Here is a 15512-nt window from a genome sequence, read left to right on the forward strand (position 1 = left end):
CGCCCACTCCCAGAGTTGACTCAGACTCATGTCCATTGAGTCATTTGGAGTTATTCAAATTGCTGTCGGGAGTAATTGGAGGGTTTTTAGCCCAAAAGTTAAATAATAGGATTTGCATTTCTAAAGGGTTTCCCCTGACTCCCAGGTAGGGGGGTGGGGTCAGACTGGTAAAGAGGCTTAGACAGGTGTGAGAGATTTTAGAGGTGGTAGTTACAGGATTTTGGCTTCCTTAGTGGCTTCTTGGCCTCCAAAATCACTGCAGATGGTGACTGCAGCCATGAAATTAAAAGACACTTGCTCCTTGGAAGAAAAGCTATGACCAGCCTAGACAGCATATTAAAAAGGAGAGATATTACTTTGCCAGCAAAGGTCTGTCTAGTCAGAGCTATGGTTTTTCCAGTCGTCATGTATGGATGTGAGAGTTGGACCATAAAGAAAGCTGAGCGCCAGAGAGTTGATACTTTTGGACCGTGGTATTGGAGAAGACTGTTGAGAGTCCCTTGGACTGCAAGGAGATCCAACCAGTCACTCCTAAAGGAAATCAATCCTGAATATTCATTGGAAGGACTCATGATGAAACTGAAACTCCAGTACTTTGGCCACCTGATGCAAAGAACTGACTCATTAGAAAAGACCCTGATGCTGGGAAAGATTGAAGGCAGGAGGAAAAGGCGTCAACAGAGGACGCGGTGATTGGATGGCATCACCAACTCAACAAACATGAGTTTGAGCAAGTTCCAGGAGATGGTAACGGACAGGGACTCCAAGAGTGCTGCAGTCCATGGGATCACAAAGAGGTGGACACGACTGAGCAACTAAACACCAGAGGACAGCAGTAGTAGGCTGTGCTAATGGATTGGGTTCTGAAGGGCAGGGAGAGGGAGGGTGGCTGGCTTCTGCGACCCCTGGATTAAGCCCTGAGACAAAGCTCCACTTCGCATATTTCAGATTTGAAGTTCTGTGAGGTCAGAACTGTCCAAGAGCTGTCAGGCCAGCATTTAGATATATGAGTCTGGAGTGCAGGGGAGGGAAAGGCTGGGAGGGAAGCTTTGGAGTCTTGAGCACTGGAAGTGTTTAAAGCTGAGGAGTGGATGAGCTCCACAGAGGAGAGGCTTTCACCGAGGAAAAAGTGCTCCCACATCAGCGTCTGAGAAACTCCAACACCAGGAGGAAAGGTGTGCTGAGATGGGGGGGTGGCGGCCTGGGAGGGAGGGGGCGCGTCGCAGAGTGTGGTGGCCTGGGTTTCAGGGAGGGAGCTAGCTGCCCTGTGGGGGAAGGAGGGGACTGAAATCCTGGTTGGCTCTGGTCACCTGTGGGGACCATCAGAAGGTGGCCAGGCCAGGTGTGTGTTGAATAGAAAGGAAGGAAGTTGAAAAGGAGGCAGCAGGGCCTGAGGAGGGAAGTGAGTGGCCAGTCCCGGAAGCCGAGGAGGGTGAGGGAGGGGCTCCCACGTCTCGGTTTACCAGCCGTGGGCCTCCCCCAGGATCCTCTGAGCGGGATCCCTAGAGATTCAGATTGGGGAGGGCTGGACTGGGCCCCCCTCAGTGACGTCCAGTGGCTCTTGGAGCTTTCTCTCTCTCTCCTTGGAGGGCTCGCTTCCCACCCGGTAGTGTCGCCTGCCGCTTCTTCCCCTCTCCCCTCCTGCTCACTCTCCCAGACGCCTGAGAGAGAGCACTGTGAACCTGGCTTTGCTTGCAAGGCCCTCCACCTTTCCCGGAGCTGAGCTGGACTTGGTCTGCACTGATGGCTTTGCTCTGGACGGTTCTTTGGGGGGTTTGGCCTCCAGAGAAGTTTGAGGTCTGTTTCACAATATTTTGGTGACCCAGATCTTGATCTCTGTGCAACACTTAGCCGTGAGGCAGGAGCATGGGGTGGGGGGTAGTTAGAATGTGTTTGGCTCATTGGGGGGGACAGTGTAGAGCTGGGGACAGCCCAAGAGCTAACAGTCTCCAGGTGGGTTCTGAGTGTCTGTTGAATGAATGGCACTCAGATCAGATAATTGAGTCTTTGGGCTTCCAAGTTGTTTTGGTAAGTGCTTTCTCTGCATTTGGCTAGCCACCGTTTTTACATCTTTTCTCTTCCAAGGATAGTGTGTTTCCTCATTTTATACATGAAGAAACTGAGGCTCAGGAAAGTAAAGAATTTTCCCAAAGTCCCACAGTTGCTGAGTAACACAACCAGAATCACTACCCAGCCCTGCAGACTTCCACATCACTCCATCTCCTACTGACAGATGAACCCTATGGACAAGGAGATGATGGTGTGAGTTTAAGGCACACAGGTCCCTCCCTGCCCCCTCAGTTCAGTTCAGTCGCTCAGTCATGTCCGACTCTTTGCGACCCTATGAATCGCAGCACGCCAGGCCTCCCTGTCCATCACCAACTCCCCGAGTTCACCCAAACCCATGTCCATTGAGTCAGTGATGCCATCCAGCCATCTCATCCTCTGTCGTACCCTTCTCCTCCTGCCCCCCAGTCCCTCCCAGCATCAGGGTCTTTTCCAGTGAGTCAACTCTTGGCGTGAGGTGGCCAAAGTATTGAAGTTTCAGCCTCAACATCAGTCCTTCCAATGAACACTGAGGACTTGTCTGCTTTAGAATGGACTGGTTGGATCTCCTTGCAGCCCAAGGGACTCTCAAGAGTCTTCTCCAACACCACAGTTCAAAAGCATCAATTCTTCGGCGCTCAGCTTTCTTCACAGTCCAACTCTCACATCCATACATGACCACTGGAAAAATCATAAGCCTTGACCGGACAGACCTTTGTTGGCAAAGTAATGTCTCTGCTTTTTAATATGCTATCTAGGTTGGTCATAACTTTCCTTCCAAGGAGTAAGCGTCTTTTAATTTCATGGCTGCAGTCACCATCTGCAGTGATTTTGGAGCCCAAAAAAATAAAGTCTGACACTGTTTGCACTATTTCCCCATCTATTTCCCATGAAGTGATGGGACCAGATGCCATGATCTTAGTTTTCTGAATGTTGAGCTTTAAGCCAACTTTTTCACTCTCTTCTTTCACTTTCATCAAGAGGCTTTTTAGTTCCTCTCTACTTTCTGCCATAAGGGTGGTGTCATCTGCATACCTGAGGTGAGGTTATTGATATTTCTCTCGGCAATCTTGATTCCAGCTTGTGCTGCTTTCAGCCCCCTCAGTAGTGGTCGTATGCTCTGCCAGGGCTGTCGGGCATGCCTCCTGCCTCCTGATCCCTGATTCTTCTGGTCCTCCCCCTCTTTTCCTTCCCCTGCTCCCCAAGAAGCACACAAACCAGTTGTTTTAGGTTCTAGGAAGATAGAAGAGGCTTCCCAGGTAGCTCAGTGGTAGAGAATCTGCCTGCCAATGCTGGCTGCTGAACTCTTCGATGGAAAGGCAGCTCAGCGGCAGGACATCCCCTGGGAGGCTCCTAAGGAGGCGAGGGTTCACCCCTTATAGTGGGGAGACTGAGGTCCAGAGCTGGCCATGTGGGCTCTGCCTGGAGAGGTGATGCCTTTTGCTGCCTCCTGACTGTGTCATGCGGCCTGGAGCCTTTGCACCCTCTCCCTCCCAACAGACCCCAGTTAGCCTGGGTGTGGGATGGGGCGAGGCAGAGGCAGGGCCTGTTTTCAGGTTGCAAAGAATTCAAACTGCAGCCCAGCCTTTCATGACCTGGGTGCTTCTAGAGGAGAGTGGGCAGCTGGGACGTATTAGAGGGTGGTCTTGCCTGAGAGTCACTGAGGGTCCCGGGTGGACCCCGTCTTTACAGAAATCAGCTGAGGCCCAGAGAAAAATGTAACTCACTACTGAGAAAGTGACCACTTTGTGTCTCCCAGCATATCCTGGGGCAGTGTCCTTCAGCCTAGCTAAACAGGCTGGCCTTTATCAAGTGCTCCCTGGAAGTCAGCTTTGTTCTGTAGCTCATTAAGTCCTCACGGCAAGCCCTGGGGGCTGAGCGCTGTTGTTGTTATTGCAGAGGGGGAAGCAGGCCCAGAGAGGTGACCTGACTTGTCCAAGAACACAAGATTGCAAGTGGCAGGGCCCAGATTTGAACAGACTGACTTTAGAGTCCATGTTCCTAACCACTAGGCTACACAGCCTCACACTTAGACCTGACTGCCAGGCTCCATAGAAACAGACCGAGGGTGGTAAATCCTTGAATGACCTGGCCCCTGCAGAATTAGGCCTGAAGACTGCGCCTCGCTTTGGCCTTTGTGATAGGATGGCCGTACAGCACCTCTGGGCTGCCCGCCCACTCCTGGTGTCCAGAAGTGGCCCACTTTTCTTGGAGGGCTTGCTAGACCAGGTACAGAGGTCCAGGCAGTCAAGTCTTTCCTCTCTTCTGCGTGTGTGTGCATGCTCAGTCATGTCCGACTCCCTGCAACCCCATGGGCTGTATAGCCCAGCAGGTTCCTCTGTCCCTGGGATTTCCCAGGCAAGAATCCTGGAGTGGGTTGCCATTTTTCTTCTCCATTCTTCTCTGCCTGCTCCTATTCTAGCAGCTTACAGGTCATGCCCCCTCTTGGAGCCTAGGGGGCCCCAGAGAGCTCCCACCCCTGCAGTCCCACCTCTCCCATTCCTGCGGACCTTGGTCAGCTTGCCTGAGCCCTGAGCTTGGAAGGATGGCTCCCTTATGTACCCCCTCCTCGGACTGTAGAGCCGGTTTGGGAAGAAGTGAGGGCCTGGCTGTCAGGGCCTGTGTGCAGGGCTCCAAACCTTCCTCTTCTCTCCTCCTTCTCCCTGCCTCTCCTGTGCTCCTGGTCTCTGATCTCATCTGTGAGAAGGGGAAGAACAGAACCGAGCTCACAGGGTTTTGAGGCTGAGACTGAAAGCCCAGTGTTTGGGCACCTGTGATAAAGATGCTAGTGGAGGTGGAACAGATGGGGCCTCCAGAGAGTAGGTGGGAGAAGACTTCTGGCCCTGGCTGACCTCATGTGGCTGGGCCCTAGCCGCAGACTGTGCCGTCCTGGGCAAGTTGGGAACCCCTGCCAACCACGACTTCCTCCTCTGAAAGATGCGTCCAGGTGCTCCCTGCCTGGCATAGTTGTGAGGAGGAGTCATGAGATGATGCTGTGAAGGAGTGTTGTTCTGGCCCGTTGTGAGGGTTGAAAAATTTGTCTTTCCCACTCATTCTTACAATGTCTCCATCCCAAAGAAAAAGAAGGGCAAGAAGGCAAAGTGGTTGTCTGAGAAGGCTTTACAAATAGTTAAAGAAGGAAAAGAAGCAAGAAACAAGAGAAAGAGAGAGAGATACACCCAACTGAATGCAGAGTTCTAGAGAATAGCAAGGAGAGATAAGAAAGCCTTCTTCAATGAACAATGCAAAGAAGTAGAGGAAAACAATAGAATGGGAAAGACTAGAGATCTCATCAAGAAAATTGGAGATATCAAAGAAACACTTCACATAAGGATAGGCACACTTAAAGGACAGAAATGGTAAGGACCTAACAGAGGCAGAAGAGATTAAGAAGATGTGGCAAGAATACACAGAAGAACTATACAAAAAAGATCTTAATGACCCGGAAAACCACGATGGTGTGTTCTCACCTAGAGCCAGACATACTGGAGTGCAAAGTCAAGTGGGCCTTTGGACGCATCACTAGGAACAAAGCTAGAGGAGGTGATGGAATTCCAGCTGAACTATTTCAAATCCTAAAAGATGCTGCTGCTAAAGTGCTGTACTCAATATGCCAGCAAATTTGGAAGACTCAGCAATGATCAGAGGACGGGAAAAGGTCACTTTTCATTCCAGTCCCAGAAAAGGGAGAGTGCAGAATGATGTTCAAACTGTTGGACAGCTGCGCTCATAAATTGGGAAAGGAGTATGACAAGGCTGAATATTGTCACCCTATTTAACTTATATGAACAGTACATCATGCAAAATGCTGCACTGGATGAGTCACAAGCTGGAATCAAGATTGCCAGGAAAAATATCAACAACCTTAGATATACAAATGATAGATACCACCCTAATGGCAGAAAATGAAGGGGAACTAAAGAGCATTTGACAAGGGTGAAAGAGAAGGGTGAAACAGCTGGTTTAAAACTCAACATTTAAAAAACTAAGATCATGGCATCCGATTCCATCACTTCATGGCAAATAGAAGGGGAAAAGTAGAAACATTGACAGGTTTTATTTTCTTGGCCTCCAAAATCACTGTGGATGGTGATTGCAGCCATGAGATTAAAAAAATGCTTGCTCCTTGGAAGGAAAGCTATGACAAACCTAGAGAGCGTATTAAAAAGCAGAGATGTCACTTTGCCGACAAAGGACCATCTAGTCAAAGCTATGGTTTTTCCAGTAGTTATGTACAGATGTGAAAATAGGACTATAAAGAAAGCCGAACACCAAAGAATTGATGCTTTTGAACTGTGGTGCTGGAGAAGACTCTTGAGAGTCCCTTCGACAGCAGAGAGCTCAAACCAGTCAATCCTAAAGGAAATCAACCCTCATTGTTCATTGGAAGGACTGATGCTGAAGCTGCAATACTTCGGCCACCTGATGCAAAGAGCTGGCTTACTGGAAAAGACTCCGATGCTGGGAAAGGTTGAAAGCAAAAGGAGAAGAGGGTGCCAGAGGATGAGAAGGATAGATAGCATCACCGACTCAAATGAACATGAATTTGAGCAAACTCTGGCAGATAGCGCAAGACAGGGAAGCCTGGCCTGCTGCAGTCCATGGGGTCGGACACAACTTAGCAAGTGAACAACAACAGATGAATTTGGATTTTTACTATTGGGCATTTTGTCTAAAATCTTCCCTAGACTTCTAATCTGATCCTGGCTTTTGAGCGATTTACGGATTTTTGCCATCTTGTGTCCTGTACAGAAAAAGGGAGCTGTGCCTTTAAGTCCTCAGCAACCACCAGTGGGACACTGGCCCTTTAAAAGCACATTACAGAGAGTTGGAACTTAGCCTTTGTTTAACTAGCCATGTTCAGTCCCAGCGGACAGTGCTGGAGCGGTATGTTTAGGACCAGAGCGGGGTTGGACTGGCTGGGCCCGGTGGGGGACAGCGGGCAGCGGGGGTGGCTGGCCCGGCCCCTCGTTTTCCCGAGCCTGGTGGCCGCACTGAGGGATGGTGAGTGACCTGATGGCCCTAGCGGAGGTCAGGATGAGGGAGGCCGGGGAAGAGGGCAGGGGGGTGGCCGCCAGCCTTGGCCCCTGACCAGCCTCTTGGGCCCAGGGAGCAAGTAACGGAGGCGCGTGGGAGCGGCCCGTCAGAGAGGGTGTCTGTCCTCGGGAGGGCTTCGGCTGTTCCCCAGCGATGGTGTCTGCCCCGCTGCAGGCATGTCCCGCCGGCCCAGAATGTGGAAGCAATTAGGATGGCCCGCCAAAAAAGCGAGAAACGGAGGAGTGTTGTTGCTGTTTTAAGTTTTTAAAAGAGAGGAAATCCAGTGTCAGTGGCCCCTTTCCGTGAGCAGGCCCAGGGGCCGCTGTGACTGCTCTGAGAACCGGGAAATGAGGAGCCCAGCCTTTGCTCGGAATTGCCGAGTCCAGGGCTCTGCTGGGTGGGGCTGTGCTGGGGTTCGGGGGCCGTGTCAGCTCTCCTCCAGCCCCGGCCCCCAGCTGGAGTCTCTCTCTCTCTCCCCTTCTCCCTGCCTCTGTCTGGTCCCTGATCCGGAGGCCGGCCATGGGGTTGGGCTTGGGGTGTGTTTTTCCCCGGCTTAAGTGATTCCAACAGTTGTCAGGAGCTTGTGATGCAGCAGTGTGTGCCCAGGAAGTTACCCCCTCTCTGGAGAAATCGGGGCTTTGGCTTGTCTCGTTCCCATGGAGGAGAGTGAGCCGGTGTTCTGAAGGTGAAGCCGGCCCTGTGCCCGGCTTCTCACAAGTCTCCATGGTCTTAGGTCCTGCCCAGCTTCACTGCCACCGCTGGGGGGGCTGCCGACCCTTGCCAGCTAGGTGGCCTTCTCGCTGTTTTCCGGGCAGGTGACACAGGAGGTGATACAGGCAACTCTCAGCGGGGGTCTGGTGACTCACAGCTTTTCTAAGTTACCTGAAAGTTGGCGTGTCTGATCACACGGTTTCTGTAGGCTTGGGGAAAGCCTCACAGGCATTGACAGGCAGTGGAAAGAGTTTGGAGTTGGAGCCCAGATGCCAGGCCTCCCGCCCTTACCCCAGTGCCTGTGAACTGTGACCTTGGGCACGCTCCTGAGCGTCCCTGAGCCTCTGCTTCCGTGGGGGCGGAGCGCAGAGGGGAGGCCCTGGAGGGAGGAGTCAGTCCAGCTGGGATGGGCGGGCGGCCCGGAGGTGGTGGTCTTTGAGCCAGGCCCCGGGTAAGGCTCCCTGGGCTCCTGCGTGTGTTGTAGGTGTGGGTGCGCAGCCCAGGGTGGCTGGGTTGGGACGTGCCTTGGAGGCTGTATTGACAGTGTACAGCCTTACTGGTCAGAACCCCGTGGGCCAGTGGCCGATGGCAGCAGCGCTAGCTTATCCTCGTGTCAGCAGTGTGGGTTGGGAGAAGAGGGTGGGCTCTTGGAGCCTGGCACCCTCTCTGGCCTTTGGAAGCCCCTCAAGGGTTCAGGGTGTGTTTTCTTAACTGGAGGTCGGGCAGCTGGCCCCCCTAAGCAACGGCAATGCGGAGTCCTCTAAACGGGGTGCCAGGACACTTGCAGGTGTGCGGGGTGTCATGGGTGAGGCGGGTGCTGGAGAGCATGGACGGTTTAGAATCACGGTCACTAGGAGCAGGGGGAACTTGGCAGCCGCGCCCTGGGCTTGACATGAGTCTGTGCCTTTGCCTGCGACCTGGGAGCCGGTGGCTTGTTGGCAGCCACCCTCCCCTGCTGTGCTCCTGGCTGTCTCTCGCGAGTTTCAGGCTGAGAAGTGGAGCTCTGGTGCCCCGCTGGGACTCCCAGACGCCAGGCTTTGGGAGGATGGGGAGCCAGGCTCCCTAGACCCCCCAGGCTCAGCACTAGCATACTGGAGAGGTGCTCAGTAACTGTATATTGGGGCACTGGGTTAGCTCAAACCAGGGGTGGGGGTGTTAGCATCACAGACCTCCACAGGCTCCTGGAGGAGGTTAGGGCGGCCCATTTGTCCGGTGAGAAAGCCGAGAGGCCAACCTGAGAGCAATGCTCCCTTGGCCTGGTGCCCATTCTCCTTCGTGCCTTTGCCCCTTGTCTCCCTGAAGTCACAGAGCCCCCTGTGGTAAGTGGTGGCAGAATAGGAAGTGGGCACTGCTGCCAGAACCTAGGATGCCCGTCGCTCCTTAAATAAGGACCGGGAGGTGCCTACTTAAAGCTGAAGTGCTTCAGGGCAGGAAAGGGCAGAAAGCCCAGGAAAAGCAGGGCTCTTGCATGTCAGGTTACACCCCTAGCACCAAAAGTGGTGTTGCCCCCACTTTACAGATGAGAAAACTGAGGCACGCAGGTTAATGAATTTGACCAAAGGCAGAGGAGTGTATGTGTGTGTATTCTTACGGAAGGTCACCACGTTAGATCAGTCATCAGCCACACGATACCAGGGGCTGGGCTGTGTTGACAAGTGATCCGTCTTTGGTTGAGGCAGGAAGCTTAGTTCCCAGGCATGGGAGAAAGACAGCCCCCAGGTCACCTTGTCACCATAATGTGAACGCACCAGAAGGCCACCTGGCATGGCACTTGTGTCTCGGGTGGAGGAGGGGAGAGGGGAGACGATGATGTTCTTCAGAGGGGTCTGCTGAGCCTAGGAGGGCTTCCTGGAAGTGGAGAGCTGGAAGGAATTAGATGAGCCAGAGAGGAAGTTGTTTCCTTGGGGAGTGGAAGTCCTTGGTCTTCAATTCACGCTTCTTTTTCATTTCATCATCCTTCCCCACTTGAGTCCTGAGTCCCCAGGGCCTGAGGCAGCTGTTGGAGGTATTTATGGTCCCGGTGGGGGTGGGTAAGCTAGTCGCACCCTACGTGATCCGCTGTGCGATCCGTGGGGCCAGGGGGATGCAGGGGCGTGTTCATGCGTTCAAGGAGACGTGGGGTGCAGCCTGGGTCACAGGGAGAGACAGCGCACTGTCCCTTCATCAGGGTCCTCCAAGTGGAGGGGCTCGCGGTCCAGCCCCGGACGGACAGCGGCCTGGTGCTCTGGGCCTGGCGGGGGCGGGGCTGTGCCAGATGGGGCTGGTGCCATGCTCCCACATGGGGTGCTTTCCACAGGGACCTTGGGGTTTGGGGGGGGGTCACTCTCCTTAGTCTTGCTCAGCGGCTGGACAGTTTCTCCTGGGGACCAGGGGTGGGTTGAGGTAGGGAGCTGTCCTTACTCAGAAGCAGGAGGAGCACCCAGCCCTCAGCTCACTTTCCATTTGCCCAAATCCCATCCTGTTCAATGAGTGTTCCTCAGATGCTCTTCTCTTAAAATTCAGGGCACTTCGCTGTTCTACTGAGGTTTATGAATGTTTAAAAACTGCTTTGCGGTCCCCAAAGTAATTTGACAAGTCTGACAGCTATTGATTAAAAACCCAAAATTATTCAGGCTGCAGGATAACTTGGGGGAATAGATGGAAAGTGTTTTTGTTTCTTCCCTCTCTGTGTGCCCCTTGCCCTTCCTGCCCACCCGCCCTCCCTCAAAATGACGTGGGGCTATGAGGAAGTAAATGTGTTCCTGAATGTTCTCTGAAAAGTCCATTAGGCTGCAGAATTAGAAAGGGGGCGTGGGGGATGGTCAAGATGCTCAGGGGCGCCCCTCCTTCTCAGGGGGCCGCCATCAACACCACTCACGTCGGTGGTCTCACCCCAAGCCGCTGTGGGTCAGGTCACCCACCAACAGGCAAGGAGGTATTGCTAACCCGCCTGCAGGTGACAGGAGGAGGAGTGGATGTGGTTAGCCTGTGGTCCCTTACGTTAATTGGGGAGTTGACATGTTGGGGGTTTGGTCATAGTCTCTGAAGTGAAGAAGCAGCAGCCTGGAGAGAGGTCGCAACTTGTTTAGGGCCCTGCTGATCCAGATGGATCAAAGGCGGAGAGGGAGAGGAAGGATGAGGAAGGAGCCCAGGACCCGCCGGCCAGGTTCCCCTCCCCTCCCAGTGAGAGGGCCGGGCCCCTGCCAGGGTGCAAAGCTGCCTGGATCCCCGACCTCCAGGCCTGGCCTGGCCCGGCATGGGGTGGGTACCTCTCTGTCCCATCAGAGGCTGATCGGGCCATTGGGCTCCCGTCTTTCACTTTTGGACACTGTGCCCCCAGCCAAGCCCCTCCTCTCCCAGCCTCAGTTTCCTCTGGTGTCCTGAAGCCTGCTGTGTCCGGTCCTGTGGATTGACAGGCTGTGTCCAGGGAGGGCTGCCCCATGAGCCAGGGCTCATCAGGTCTAGTTGAGTTCTGCACCCTCTTCCTGCTGGGGTGATTCCTCCTTTCATGCAGGGCGGTTAGGAGAAGGCGGCCATGCGATGGTGTGAGTACCTTGGATAGAATACCTGTCGCAGAGCCGGGCAGGTGGTAGGCGCTTTATGTCTGTTGAGAGCAGGCTGCCGTGGCGTCACTCATTCGGTGTACACGGGGCACCACGGAAGCCAGGCTTTGGGCTGCGTGGAGCCGTGGCCCCTGATGAGCCATCCTGGCCTTCTGTCTCGGGCTCAGGCAGGGACCCGCCTCCTCCAGCTCAACCCTGTGGTGTTGGGGAGGCGCAGGCTTCCATGTTGGGGTGAGGCCGAAGACCGGGCACTTCCCAGCCCAGGGAGCTCCCAGCTCAGTGTGAGCACGGGGACGGGGTCATACCAGCTCCAGTGACAGCTGGCATCTGCCTCTTGGCTTTGGATGGCGAGAACCCTGGCTGAGAGGGGCCGTGCCTCCAGGCGCTGTCATCCCAGGAAACCTTCCCAGGCCAGGCAGCCAACCTTCCTGCCTTTTAAGGACAGGCTCTGTCTCCCCAGGGCCCTGGGGACCACCAGACAGCTGCATTCTTCTCCCTGCCCCTGGGACCCCAGCGGTTCCCAGGCCAGCAAGGCAGGCCAGGCCTGGGGAAGAGATGACTCTGCTGGATGTCCTGGGTGTGTGTCTGGGGGGAGAGCGGGGGTGCTGTCCTGTTTGTGTCCTGCTGCTTGATTCCCAGGAGGTCAGCGCCCTCACCCTGACTGTGCCCAGGACCTGCCCTTTCCCCTGTGGGCACAGCTCCCTGGATCTGCCTGCCTATGACAGGCAGGAGCATGGTTGGCATGTTCTGACCTGACTCCAGAGTCCACGGGTCCTGCCAGCCCTCAGTGGGCGCCTCCTCCGTGGAGACCAGCCTTGTGCAGGGTGTCCACCCTTTCCAGGCCTGGCTGTGGGCAGTGACGCAAGACCACACAGGCAGGAGAGTGAGAGGATGGGGGAGTCTGTGCTCGGAGTCCCAGGCAGAGGGGCTCATGTGGCCCCTCTGTGGGGTCTCCTGCCCCCTCCAGACACCCCCTTTCATCCTTTCACTTTAGGAAGTTAAGAGTTTTTATTGGGGGAGGGTTGTTTGTTTGTTTTTGTAAGCATCCCAGAGCATTTGGGTAGATGCAGTTTGTTTGCAGGTGGGGGAAACAGGCCTGGAGAAGGTAAGAGATTTGAGTGGTCAGGGGAAAGAAACAGAGAACAGCCCGCAAAGTCCCCATCTTGTCACCCCAGACATCAGAAGTGTCAGCGACCCGAGAAACATCAGCCTTGATGCAACACATGTGATCCTTAATCTGCCTTGTTCACAGCTGTGCCCTCGCTCCTTACCGGGGTGTCTGGCATGAGGCAGTGAATAGAGTGGGGGCCAACCTGAGTCACCGGTGTGGTCACTGGCATTGACCCCGGAGGAAGGTATGGCAGCTCTCCCCACTTAGAGTTGGAGAGACTGAGGCCTGGACAACATGTTAAAAGTACTCAGGGTTGTGTGTTTCACAGGGAGTGGAGACTGGATGTGCTCCTGACACTAGGCTTTCCTGCCTGTTCCCAGCTGCAGGTGTGTGGCTGTGTGTTTATCCCCGGGGCTTACGCCGCTGGTTTGTTATGCCAACAGCCCCCAGCAGTGCGGGCAGCCCCTCCTCGGCATATGTAAACGAGAGCTCCCAGCTCCTCGAATGCCTCCAGAGACAGCGTGCCCTCTCTTCTGAATCCAAACCGGGCTGGCCCACCCATCTGGGGACAGTGTGTCTAGCTGGAATCAGCCTGTCTTGGTCCCAGCCCCGCCCGCTGGAGGCATGCACGGCAGCTCCCTCTGCCCCTTTGAGATTTGGAAGGCAATTCTGAGCCTCTCGCTTTCCAGGCCATACAGTCCCACGCTCAGCTCACCCCGCCCGCAGCTGGAAATGTCCTCCCCGTGTGTCTCATAGGACTTTTTAATTATCACACGTTTTATTTTCACGTCTCCTCCCTCCTTGAAATAATAGGGAATTTGCTAAACTTCTGTGTCACTAACCTTTTCAGAGAAGAAAGGATGGAGTTGAAAAACAGCTCATGGGTTGGCTGGAAGGCTATCAGATAAGGCCACGGCCCTGGAGCCAGGACAATGTCCCCTTGTTCCCGCTGCCTGCCCTCACAATGGACTGCTGTTGGGGCCTGGCCATATCTCCAGCCCCGGCTCCGCCCACGCCTGTGGCGAGCCCATGTTTCCCCAGACTCTGGGCACAGACTGTGCGACCCCGGCCAGCCCCCTGCCTTCTTCCTCCCTGACCTGGAGTGAGGGGTCACGGCCAGCAGATCAGCTGACTGTGGCCCCAGAAGGCTGCCAGTGGGGAGATGGAGGCTCGGGCGGATGCCGTTAGGCTCGGAGTCTGCTGGGTGGGGCTCGGGTCCCCCTCGGCCACTTGCCACCTGTGCCATCCTGGGCAAGCCACCTGGCCTTTCCGAGGTGCGGTCCCTCAGTCCTGACAGGTTCGCTTAAGAATCGGGTAAGGAGTTGGGTGGGAAAGTGTGTGGAGTGGTGTTCAGCCGCCCGGCCTGTGTGTGAGCTCTCATCTGTCTAGGGAGACCATGTGTGATGATGGCCACTTTCAGACTGGGCTTTGAAGGCTGAGAAAGAAGGCCATTGTCGGGTGAGAGAGACTGGAGGGGAAGGTGGGACACATCCAGGAGACAGCGCAGGCAGAGGCTGCCAGAGGGTGGGAGTTCCGGCTGGCCTGGGACCTGCCGCAGAGGAGGGTCTGGGTCACTTGCTGGGGTGTGTTGTGGGGGTAGAGTTGCAGGGAGGGCTCAACCCCAGGTTGAAGCACTATGAGGCTGCAGGGGCAGGGCAGAGGGGCCCATCCGGTGGGAGGGTGCCATCCCCCTCCTCAGCTGCCCCCAGGTCTGAACCAGGACACCTCTCAGAGGCAGGGGAGGTCAGGGCAGCCTTCCTCCCCCGTGGCCTTGGCTCTCCTGCCTGTGGCCTGAGAATCGTGGCATCCCCCTATTCTTCTTTTCTGGGAAGTGTGAGGATTCCATGCATGGAGAATATGGGTAAAGGCCTCCTGAGCAGCTGGCCCAGGTGGGGAAGGGGGGACATGGGGACCCCCAGGGGCTGGGGAGCTGTTGAGTGTCCAGAGATCAGCGGGGTGTGGGACAATCTTGCGGTGCAGCTGCCCCCAAGACCAGCGCTTGGGTCGCTTTGCCTCTTCTCCTGCTCACCAGCGTCTGAGGGCTGAGGAAGGATTCTCTTCCACCCTAGCCGACCTCCTTACCTCCCCATGACTCAGCTGACCTTGGGGCCTTGGTCCTGAAACTCCGGGGCTTTAAATCTTAGCCCTGCTCCAGATGCCTCCCTCCCCACAAGGAGCCTCCTCCCTGGCGAGGAGATGCTCTGCCACAGGCCTTCCAGTACAGCCTGATAAATGTCAGGGCTCGGGGTCCATCTCTGCCCAGGGAGTCTGGGAAGGCTGCCTGGAAGAAGAGGTGCTTTTGCTGGGTGTTGAAGGTTTTGCTGGGTGCTGGGAGGCCTGCCTGAGGGAACTGTGACTCCCAGGGAAGATGAGCCCAGGGTGAGGTGGACCCCGGCCAGCAGGGCTGCAGCTGAGCTTGTATGGCCTTGACGGGAAACCCCCTCTTCATGACTCCAACGCCTGGGAAATGCCTCTCCCTGCAAACCATCCTCTGCTTGTTACCATTTATTTCCATTTGAGACAAAGAGTCCTTTCTGTTTCAGATAAGGAAAGGGTCCCTGGGGGTGGGGGTTGCTGGGGTGTGAAATGACCCCAGAAGGGAGCTGAGACCCTGGGCAGGTCACCTGCCTTCTTGCAGGAGGCCGCTCCGGGGCCAGGTCGGAGTCCACCTCTCAGCCTGTGAGGATTCAGCCAAGCGCTGTGTGTGGTGTCACCTTCAGGCACAGCCCAGGGCAGACCAGGCCCGGGGAGGAGGGCCAGGCCTGCGGAGCCCACAGCCCTGCGGTGGGACCCGGTTCTGTATCCTCTCTGACCCGACGCAGTCACGCAGCGTCCTTGGCAGGGTCGGGTGACCAGTGGCCCAGACCTGGGCGCGGGGGTAACCTGCGCAGGCCGGGCCCCCGCCACGGCCTTTGCCCGCTTCGGTGCCATCTCCCCAAGGACCGAGACTCTGGTCCCCAGAGCCCACGGGAGGTCCCTGGGGAGGCCACGCGGTGGACGTGCTGGGCCACCTTCTCTCCCACCCCAGCCTCAGGGCAGCAGAGAAGGGCCTGACCCAGGTGTGG

General features: G+C 55.6%; 1 protein-coding gene across 15 annotated transcripts in view; it reads left to right on the forward strand.

Annotated features, from left to right (window-relative positions):
* Positions 1 to 15512, forward strand: part of DAB2IP (DAB2 interacting protein) — a 208461-nt gene that overhangs the window by 160713 nt on the left and 32236 nt on the right. Inside the window, exon 1 of one of the 15 annotated variants that reach the window (XM_020907595.2) lies at positions 6915 to 7050. The exons of 11 other annotated variants lie outside the window; for them this stretch is intronic. Coding sequence is in view for 1 of the 4 variants with exons in the window: in XM_020907591.2 (XP_020763250.2) it covers positions 13626 to 13744 (119 nt within the window). In the remaining 3 variants the exon portion in view is untranslated. Of the gene's footprint in view, positions 1 to 6914; positions 7051 to 13496; positions 13762 to 15512 lie in introns of those variants that run through there. 3 more of the 15 variants (XM_020907591.2, XM_020907596.2, XM_020907593.2) reach the window with 3 other exon arrangements.

The sequence above is a fragment of the Odocoileus virginianus genome, chromosome 2 (genome assembly GCF_023699985.2).
Source record: "Odocoileus virginianus isolate 20LAN1187 ecotype Illinois chromosome 2, Ovbor_1.2, whole genome shotgun sequence".
Taxonomy (NCBI): domain Eukaryota; kingdom Metazoa; phylum Chordata; class Mammalia; order Artiodactyla; family Cervidae; genus Odocoileus; species Odocoileus virginianus.